The following is an 11,170-nucleotide window of genomic DNA, read 5'->3' on the forward strand; positions in this document are numbered from 1 at the left end:
TTGTCCAAACCCGCCCGTTTCGCAGGTAGAGTAGGACGGGCCTAGCAGGCCATCCCACAACTCCAATTATTACTCATAATGTACATATTTAAATGCAGCCTTGAGCTTATGATTGTATATGAAAAAAGGAAAATGATAAATTACTTGAAAAATTGTCGAATTAATTATTACTCATAACGTACATTATGCTATTTGTTTCATGTATATATATGTTTTATTTCATGTATGGTGAGCAATTGAGCATGATGAGAGGAAGGAGGTTCACAAGAGAAATAGAGTATATCTATTGAAATTTTGAAATTGGTCATGTATCACCAATAAATTGAGATGGGTCCAAATGGTTGCCGACAATCATAGTTGAAGAAAACAACCGTGATAATGAGACTCTAGCCCTTTTGTCCTTATATTATCAAAGGTTTGGGGTTACAAATTTTTGACATAAGTTTTTGTCTCTAATTTTGAGATCACATACTCCTAAATAAGGAGAGTATAACGTAAATTTTGTCACCCATGCTATGACATTATACACCACTCAAAAAGTACTTCAATAACTACATACAAGTTATAGAGTGAAAATAATTTAACTTAATGACTTGATTAGTGGTGGTACTCAAGAGCTAGATGTCACCCATGTTAGTGGGGCTGGTCAAGTAGGAGACCCGTTCTAATGACTCCCGATTTGGTAGGTGGTGGGATAAAATTCATACCCGTCATAGATGATAGGATGGAGGTGGATTTTAAATTGTACTCGCCCCATCTCCGGCTTGCCCTGCCCCACTTCATACCTATCTCATATCCACATCCATATATTTTTAAAAATATATTAATTAAACTAAAGTAGTACGGAGTAATAAATAAAATACTTTGTAATAGACTTATAGCCATACAATAAAAGGAGAAAAAATGTGTAATATTAACTTATTAGGTGATTTATTTTTATTGTAATTTATATTATATACTTTGTAGTATTGTTGCATTTTGGAGGCAGGGATTAGGTGGGTGAGGATATCTAAGTGGGAGGTGGGGCGGGGATGAGCTTGAAATTGTACTTGTCGAGGCGGGGATAAATTTGGAATTGCACTCATCGGGGCGGGGATGGGATGAGTTTTGGACCTACCACCGGGATGAGAATGGGGATAAGGAGAGATTGTTATATACACCTGGGTGCGTGCACGGTGCACCCAAGGGAATTTGTTTACTTATTTGATGATAAAATGAGCAATAATCATTGAAATGAGCAAACAATACCCTTGGGTGCTTCTAGGGGATGGGAATGTTAGGGTGGGGATGAGAAGGTCAACATCTACCTCGTTCCATTAACATCCCTAGTCGTGTTCAAATTCCATTTATCATTGTCTGCTGTGACTATCTAAAAAAAAAAAAAAAAAATTAATTGAGGAAAGAAGTAATGGGAGGGTGTAGGTAGACTTGCCTAAACTAGCCATTCAATTAAAAGTCCAATACAATCCATCCTCGATCCAAGTTCATATTAAGCCCAAATCATAGTTGTTAATTGAATGTAGTCCAAAATCGTCCTTGGGTCACACAGGTCAAAAGCCTACAAGTCAAAGGCCCAAAGGTCTACGACCCAGCCGAATTTCAAGAAAAAAACACAGCCCTGGAATTATTTTTTTTTTTTTTTTTTTTTTGGAAAACAATTAAAAAGATGATTTCACAAAATATAAAGTTCAGATAAAAAAACCCTTATAAAAAAAAAAGTTGTTACATTAAATAGTAAATTGGAAAAGAACTAACACCACTTTATATTGAAGTAAAATATTTATATTCCTTTGTCAAAAAAAAAAATATTTATATTCCTTCATGATAATTGCTAGGGCCTAGGAGATATGGTCATGTGGGCCAAATTAAACATGTCAAACAACAACTTGAAATTTTATAATCTAACTAGATTAAAAAATTAATCCTCTCTTCGCACATGCTTAAAATTCAATATCACAAAAAGATTCTGTCCATTAGTCTATTGTATTGTATAAAAATGAAATTTATAATCAACTAATTATACAATTTGATACGATCAACTTAAAATGGATCTGCTGTGATTTCTGAAACTATATTTTTATCACTTACTTATGGTTACAACGCACGCCATTAATATTTGATCTTATAATCTCTTATCTTATCGCGATTAATGTTAAATTATTATTTATTGTATTATTTATATATACGTAGTAATATATAAGTTCTTTTTTTTTTTTTTTTTTTTTTTGACAACATATAAGTTCTTACTCCTACATAATCATTTGATATGTGTTTAATTAGTGGTCTATATGTCATTACTCACACTGTCATACATCAAAGCTAATTAAATTATTACAAATTATATTATAATGATGTACTAGTCATGTGATTTTCAGAATTAAACTTATTTTTTAAGTGGTATTATAATTTATTGTGTTATTTGTGTACTATAAATGTTTGCATCTACCCTATATTTTTCACCAAATAATACCAACAAATGAAATAAAATAACCCTTATTATCTTCAAACTCAATCTTTGATTTTATTATGTCTTAGGGAACAATGGAGTCTTTACACTATAATGCGTGTGTATCATCACATAGCTTCGGGTCTTGCACGAAAGATAACCACGACTATGGTGAAATCGGAATCGTCGAAACTCCTTATCTTAGTAGTTTTGAGGTTACTACTAAGAGACTCAAAGGTAGCCGCTGGAATTTTTCCATTTCGGATGCTTTACGTTCTCCAACGGTGATGGATGACAATGTTCCTAAGGCCAACGAAAGTCGTGGGTGTAACAAGAGGACTACTAGTACTAGATCAATGGATTCAAGATCTAAATTGAATCTTCAATACCATGTTATTGCAGAGCGACGTAGAAGAGACATACTTAGTCAAAGATTGATTGCTCTCTCTGCCCTCATTCCTTGTCTTAAAAAGGTAACAAAATTGACCTCATCGATCTAAATAAACTAGAATCACCATACTTTACTGTTTCTTTTAGGTGCTTGTAACTCGCAACTTTGATCATTAATAAATCTTTTGCTATTCATTTAAGAAAATTGTTATTTTGAAAATATATATCGTGACTAATTTAACTATAATATTGACAGTCTGACATATCATAAATATGAATGCTTTTTTTTTTTAATAGCAAAAATATTTCATTAATTTAAAGTCATACGACATCTACAATATAGATTCGACGTTAACAAATACATAACATATTGAATCAAATAAACTTTTCCTTCATCAAAACTACGATCGTCGAGTAGATCTTGCACTGTGGAACATTTTCCGCTTATGTCGCTGGATAATGCAGCCTTGTTGGAGAGACAATCTAACGATCCTTTGTAGCTGTGAGGATGTTTTTCTTCTGAATATGAATGCTAGTTAGTTTTTATTAATTTGACATGCATTTTTTTTAAATAGATGAACAAAGCATCGGTGCTTGAAGAAGCAGTGAAATATGTGGAACACCTCCAAGAACGCGTTAAAAACCTAGAAGAGAAACCGAAACAGCAAAATGTTGAATCAAAGGTGTTAGTGAAGACGACACATTTGGTCATGGATGAAAACTACGGCGATACCAATCCTTTGTCTTCAACAAACAAAGAAGTCGAAGATTTGCACTCCAAGAATGATGCATTTCCAGAAATGAAAGCTAGATTTAGCAACAAAGACGTGCTACTTACAATTTTATGTGAGAATAAACTTGAATTGCTAGGGTGCATATTGAGCGAAATGGAGATATTTCATTTGACTATCAATATTCAATACTAGCAACTTTCTTTCTTTTGAGAATCACATGGTCATTACTATATCCGCGCATGCAGGTACTATTTAAAATATGACTATCATAATGTTTTCATGATTATGGTTCATAATTGACATATTTGAACAAAGAATTAGACATGCATGCATGTAGTCTTTTTGATTCATCTTAAACAACAATATCATTAACATGGGCGGAGCCGGGGGGGGGGGGCTGGTGGAGGCCCGGCACCCCGTGGCCCAATTGGTGAAGTTTGGCCCCCCTAAATTAACTAATAAATAGCTAATATTTGTTCTATATATCATGATGTTAGTAATAGCCTAATTGGTTTGTTGGAGTTTTTCATGGTGACTTGGTGGGAGAGAGGTCTCAGGTTTCATTTTTGCTTGTACTATACATAATTAATATATTGTACGTTAAAAATATGCTTTGATAATTGTGCAATGAGTAAATAATATAGTACAAATATAATCGAACAAAGTTAGTATAATTAAAGTTTTTTTTTTCTTCTTCTTCCTCTCACTCGTAAGGCATCATGAATTTCATGTATTTGGCCACATACAATTATTCTGTTTGAAACCATAGATTGATAGTTGTAGTAGGGTAGACGTGTAGTGCCTATAATTTATTGGAAACATTGGAATCTCAACATGATCCTATAAAATACTCGTTACATAATGACATACAAATTAAATATACAATGTATACATATATAAAATACAATTAACGAACACCGCGCATGCTATTAAATTTGTTTGCTTGCTCAGTTATTTTGTTTCGTTGTTGTAGTATAGGAAAGTTATATATGCAGTAGTACTAATTATTTTGGGATATGAATGAAAATTTCAGTGTGATGGCAAAGGAGCTTGTGACCAAACTAAGGAGGGTTTTGTAGCTAGCTGTTATAAAGCCATAACCACTAGCCTACCAAGTGCACCCTGAGAGTGAAAGATAACTCAAATAGTTAAAGCTTCTCTCCCGATTTCAAGAGATCATGGGATCGATTCTCTCACAAAAAAAGTGCACCCTGCCCTTCTTTTTAGGTCTCTTACACCATTGCACTTGTTCTAATATTTCTGTTTTTTTTTTTTTTTTGGGGCTACAAAGGCATTGTTGTACCGTGTTACTCTTTCTAAAGATTACGTTTGTACACATAGGTCTACGTCGGATCATCAGATGTAGAAAACCTTTCATGTATGGTGTATGGAATAACTGCATGTACTACTACTACAAAAAATGAGCTACTCCTACTTAATAACAACAATAAATTGCATAAAAAAGAAAATTTTACAAAGTTCCATAAAGACCTGAGATAAAATAGTATTCAAATTACATTTATTTATTCTGATAATTCAAAGCTTCAAACTAAATATGCATGGGCGAGTACTCGGGAAGAGGCTTCAAAACGACAATATGCCATGTGTTTTGGTACAAGTATATTTTATCTAAACATTTTGGGATATGATTTTTTGGAGAGCATTTCCCAAGTGTTTCACCAAACCCTCTGAGCTCATGCTAAAATCATCAGTCGCCTGAAATTCATGTTTACAAATTGTTAATTTTAAAATAATATCATTATCCCATGTTAATTACTCTAATTTGGCCTTTTCAATTTGAATAATAGTATATATAATTTTCTATTTTCTATTTTACCATACTTTATACACCTTCATTTTTCAAACATTAGGGATCAATATTCAATAATAATGAATTAGCTTAGAACCCTCAATACAGTTTATACGGCTATATTAAACCGGCCATGTTCATGGTTGAAGAGTTCAAAAAGTATGCAAAGCTCCAATCTCATTATTTCATAGATAATGTGTAATTATTATTATTGATGGTACGTTCTAATCTCTAGAAAATTATGGGCATTATTATATATTATTCTTGGATAAGTAGGGTTTCTTAGGAAAAAATAATAATTTAAGTTGAAATTAGGATGAATAACTCTCTAATGTAATGTTTAAGTAAGGACCTGTTCTGATTGACCGAACTGAGCTAAACTGAATATTTTATGAGAGAAAAAAAAGTAAGAACTGAATTGAAAATAATCTGAAAACAATAGACCTTTAAATGTGCTTTTAAAATTATACGGAGTAATGGTTAAGTGTGGTTAATAATTTCGATCCGTAGTTCCCTCCCATACAATCACTAGATCGAATGCTTCCATTATTTTAGTCCATTCATTGATGTTTTTATATTACTCTATAGAATATTAATTTTATGACTAATTATTTCCATGTTGTAACCTCTTAATAAATAATCTAATTTAATGGCAATCCCACTAACTCCACTTATCTACTTTAATTTCCCTTTATATTAATCACTGCTTATTGCCAAATAATTATTTGGTCCTCCTAATTAACTTGTTCATGAGTTCACCGAATCTGATTTGATTTGAATTTTTCTGATTTGATTAAACCAAACATATATAACTTAGTTGTACTCAGATCTCATTCAAATAATTCATCATTATATAATTTGATAGAGGCATCTAATGGCCGAATAGAAAAACTAAAGCATACATATAAATCAAATATAAAATAAATGATATTTATCGATCAATGTAAAGTTCTATCATAAATCTCTAAATTATTAGGACCAAATCTAAGTAGTATTTTATACTTTTAGTTCAGAATTAGTACGTATCCTTTATAGCTACATATATCATAACCATTATAACAATCAATTCATTCAGACAAACATAAAATGGTGAAATTGATAAAATAAAGGGAAAATAAAAATGAAATACCTTAGCAACAATTGTCATAGTAATGGCATAGCTTCCAAATGGCACGGTTTGGTAGTTTAATGGGGTCAAATTAAGGCTTCCAATTTCCTCAATAATCTTTTGCATGAGGCCTTGAATCTTAAGAGAATGAACCCTAATAAGGATATTGTTGTTTAACACCTTGGCTTCAATTTCCAAGTTATCATCAAAATTTATAGTTTTGTTAGAGTATTGATGATCATATGAATAAGAAGTTGCAGAATTATCATTTAAAGCATGCCTTTGTTTCTTCTTAACAAGACAAACCGACTCCATTGTCCTCTTTGATGTATGCTCTTCCAAAACTTTGGCTCTTTCTTCAAGTTGTTTTAGGTATTCAGTTGTTTCCGCCAAGATAGATGCCTTGTCCGTCTGCATTGTTTAACAATACAATAATATAATACGGAGTACATTACAAATCATTCAAAGTGAAGTATTTATCTTTTGGATGGTACGCCGATATAACTAATTTTATTTAAAGGAAACTATATCGGTTAAACGTATGGGAATCTAACGAGAAGAGAATTGAAGTGTATTTAAGTAAAATATAAGTCCGTAATTACTTTTTTTTTTTTTGAAAGAAAGTTCATAGTTATTTATATGATACATACATATATGATGTTTATGGTTAGAGAAGATGAAGGTTCATTATTACATACTCAATATGATATACCCCAATATTTATAAAAAACACTTGTTGGGGTATAATAACCATGCATCTATTACATTTATCCAGGCCAAGACAATTAATGAATGAAATACATACATCCATTGGTTCATAATATATGTCATATATATCTAGCTTTTGCATAGTTTTCTTGGAAAATTTCAATTCTTATAAGCTTGAACAATCCCCTTCCTTCACCCCCATTATTTTGTTATACCTAGTCACCGCAATACTAACAAAGATGCAATGTACTGTATCAAACTTTTCTCAAAGTATTGGTTTTAAAAACTTTAAAACATACACTTTAATTTTCATTTCAAAAACTATACTCGCACTACCTTTGTTACCAATGAAATAAAGTTTCAATATGGATGTTTTCAAAGCTATTGACCTTGAATTCTCGGCAATATTGCATGTTGTAAAGTCATGTCGGTACTTATTAAATTCAGATAATTTCGATATATATACTTCAATTAGCAACTTTTTTTTATACTATGTTAGTGAAGTGTAAATAAGTAATTCACTTTTAAGAACGAAAGTAGTACGGTATTTAAGCTATATGTGCATTACTTTAGATACTGCAGGTTGCATGTAGTGTTGGAGACCTTGGAGTCCTTGGAGATTGAGTGTCTCTAGAATTATATTTGGGGTACTTCCTTCATTTAATTTATGTTACTTTTTTTTCTTTTTTTTTTTGGAGGAAATAATTTATGTTACTTGATGTTAAATTAAATTAAATATCTTTCATTGCCCTAAAATGTCTTTTTTCTTTTTCCTCCTTAATTTTTACTCCTTTCATGAACATATTTACAAAATATAAAATGGGACGACGACATTTACTCTTTTATTAGTGATGCAATAATGAATTCAGATTAGGATGTTAAGTAGTAAATGAAAATTTAGCCTAAATTGCAACAACCTAACCATAAATCTACAAGCTTGATAATCTCTAATTAAAACATTTTCAAGTTATAAATGATGGGATTGATGGGTGTATAATATATAGTTGTAGTGGTGATTAGATTATACTTACGCTCACCTATATTAGTCTTAATGATTACAATTGTATAATTACTCTGTCTATTGCATTACTCCGATCCCAATTGATTCCAATTAAAAATACAAATTTAATTCATGCTCAACAGTATTTAGTCCTAACGATTAAGATAATTGATTTAATTTTTTTTTTCCTCAAATTGAATCCAATAAGATTAATGACCCAAATAATATGAATCCAGTTATCCAGGCAATTAGACTTTTTGGGGGTGATCAATTAGATTAAATTACTTATTATTTACCTATTTTCATGTGATGATTATGAAACCATTAAAGCTAACAAACTTCAAGAATACCATGATTTATACTAATTGTAAGCATGATTTTGCTTGCAAATGATAAATAATTAACAAACTAGCTTAGCTAGCTTAGTATATGTACCTTCTTAAGACCAGGAATTAGGGCTGAAAGAGCAATAAACCCTTGAGTCATCTTCTCCCTTCGCCTCCTCTCCGCAACTACATGCTCATTCGAAGCTAACCCAACCTTCTTGCTTCCATTACTAAGTTTAGGGTTAGTAGTTTCTAAGTTCGACGAGCTCCCAAAACATATAAGCTGTCCAGATGAGCTCCAACTACGATCAAAGGCCGGCGGATCATTAGCATCAAAGATCACATCCGGCGGTTGATAAGTATCAATAAATTCAAACACATCTTCATTTCCATGAGAGCTCATCATCATTTCATAATCATCCATTATCAATGTTGGATCTTCGTTTACCTACAAATAAATATTATATTCATTGTTTTATATGAACTATACAATTATATATTTTATATACATATATTTCTTAGATATATTACTCGTATTATTAACTATAGTAGGTTAAAGCACTAAGCACTTACAAGATCAGATAGCCATTCCCCGGAAAACATGTCCATGAATTTGCTACTCGTAAAATAATTAGAAAACTGCATCGATAATCAAGAAATTTAACAATTATCTTTCTTCGAGATGCACATGCACAATTAATATAAATCATGTCATGTTTGAAGGGATTTTCGAGATTAGCAAGGAATTAATAAAGGTAAATAATTTAATGCAAGAATTTTGATGCAATTTGAAATTTCCAAAAAAAAAAAAAAAAACTATTGTACAAATGTTGATGCTTTACCTTGAAAAGGATGCCGGTTTACCAAATAGAGTTGTTGAATGGAAATGAATTAGTGGGATGATTTACTAAATATTTATAAACTTCAAAAGTTAAAAGCACTAGATTTGAATTGAATATTATATTGTAGGGAATTAAAAAATAAAACATGTGGGTTATTACTTACTAGCGTGTCTTAAGAAAGTCGTCTTTAATTGCATGAGTGATGACCTTTCACTAGGGTGATTACTATTTATTTACTCGTATTTTATTATACTATATACTTTCTTTGTTTTTATTTTATGATCATAACATATCTTTTTGACACGCTATTTTTTTTATGATTACAACATATCTTTTTGACACGTTATGTTTCAACTTAATACATCTTATATTATTTGCGTGTGATTTTGTTTATATATGCATGTGTGAATCATTTAATTACGTAACTTTAAAAACTCATTTTGGTTGAACTTGTTTTGAATTATCTATTTTTTTTTGAAAGATTTCTAAATTAATTTTAACTGAACTTATTTTATTTAATAAGATAAATCAAAAGGATTGGTCAGGTCGAGGTCTAATTTGCTATATATCTAGATTCAGATCAATAAAACACATTCATTTAACATGCATTTTAAGAAAGAGCTAGGTTGATAGGGGCCTTAGAGTCGGGCTCAGATAAAGTAAGTTCAAATATATGATTATAGCAAAATTCTTCTTTGAAATTAAATAAAATTTATTTTAATGATTATCAAACCAATAGATTATTACGAATTAAACAGTTGCTATAATTCTATAATACAAGGTACGTAGTGAAGGCCTGTTCTCATTGACTGAATTCAGCTGAACTGAACTCAGCTGAATTGGACTCAACTGAACTGAACTGAACTGAAATGAATATTTTATAAGAGAAGGAAATTAAGAGCTGAACTGAACTGAACTAAACTGAACTAAACTGAACTGAACTCAGCTGAACTGAACTATACTGAATTGAACTGAATTTCAACGTAAGAGAACAAGCCCTGAGTAGGTAATTAAAATAAAAGTTTTCTCTTGAAAATAATGGTATTATAACAATAGTAAGAAAATGTATTATAACAATCTCTATTACATGAGATTAATAAGATATACTTACTCAACCTAGCTTCGATCTCATTAGACATCACACTTACAATCAAATTAATAAACAATAATGTGGGCTTATTAATAAGTAGTACAAATCGTTGAAAATTTTACAGTAGTTATTTGAAATATGACTACCATAGTATTTTCATAATTATATAGTTCGTAGTTGATATATTTTTTTCCAGATAATTAGTTATATTACTCTATTTTAGGTATAAAATAGTATTGTCAACATTTGTTCAGTTTACCAAATTTTTAGTTTCATTTATCAAATTTTTATTCTTATTATATAGTCTCTCGAAAAATATTTATAATATGTTGGATTAAAACTTTCAAAAAATTTATGTGAATTGTAGATATAATAATACTAATTGTGACAATTTTATAAGGTGAAAAAAAATCAACCAATCATATTTTATATCATTAAATAAATATGGTAGTCATTTTTCAAAAGACTACTGGAAACACATCCCATTAATTGTACTTTAATCATAGAAGTATACTTGAACAATGGACAGAGATATATAGGTTGGATGGTTAATTATTTTACAAAAATGTCAATTAGAAAAGTGCTTATCTAACAGAAGAATGGGGTACAGAAGATTATGTGAGATTTTCTACGTCCTCTTCAATTTTCTTAGACTTTGATTACTTTGCTTAATTACTTCGAGTATCTAAATTCTTTAGTAGCAAATATTGACTTCT

General features: G+C 30.6%; 2 protein-coding genes across 2 annotated transcripts; one reads left to right on the forward strand and one right to left on the reverse strand.

Moving 5' to 3' along the window:
- The first annotated feature begins 2,541 nt into the window (after window positions 1-2,541).
- Window positions 2,542-4,696, forward strand: LOC145619992 (transcription factor bHLH25-like). The gene is made up of 3 exons (XM_081674662.1): window positions 2,542-2,919; window positions 3,412-3,663; window positions 4,604-4,696. The coding sequence occupies exons 1-3, from the start codon at window positions 2,542-2,544 to the stop codon at window positions 4,694-4,696; spliced, it is 723 nt and encodes a 240-aa protein (XP_081530788.1).
- A 503-nt stretch (window positions 4,697-5,199) lies between these two features.
- Window positions 5,200-9,167, reverse strand: LOC145619993 (transcription factor NAI1-like). Its single transcript, XM_081674663.1, has 4 exons — window positions 9,096-9,167; window positions 8,632-8,970; window positions 6,510-6,899; window positions 5,200-5,286 (listed from the first exon to the last, which is right to left on the reverse strand). Exons 1-4 carry the CDS (start codon window positions 9,165-9,167, stop codon window positions 5,200-5,202), a joined length of 888 nt encoding a protein of 295 aa, XP_081530789.1.
- Between the last annotated feature and the right edge of the window lie 2,003 nt (window positions 9,168-11,170).

Source organism: Chenopodium album, chromosome 27 (genome assembly GCF_948465745.1).
Source record: "Chenopodium album chromosome 27, dcCheAlbu1.1, whole genome shotgun sequence".
Taxonomy (NCBI): Eukaryota; Viridiplantae; Streptophyta; class Magnoliopsida; order Caryophyllales; family Amaranthaceae; genus Chenopodium; species Chenopodium album.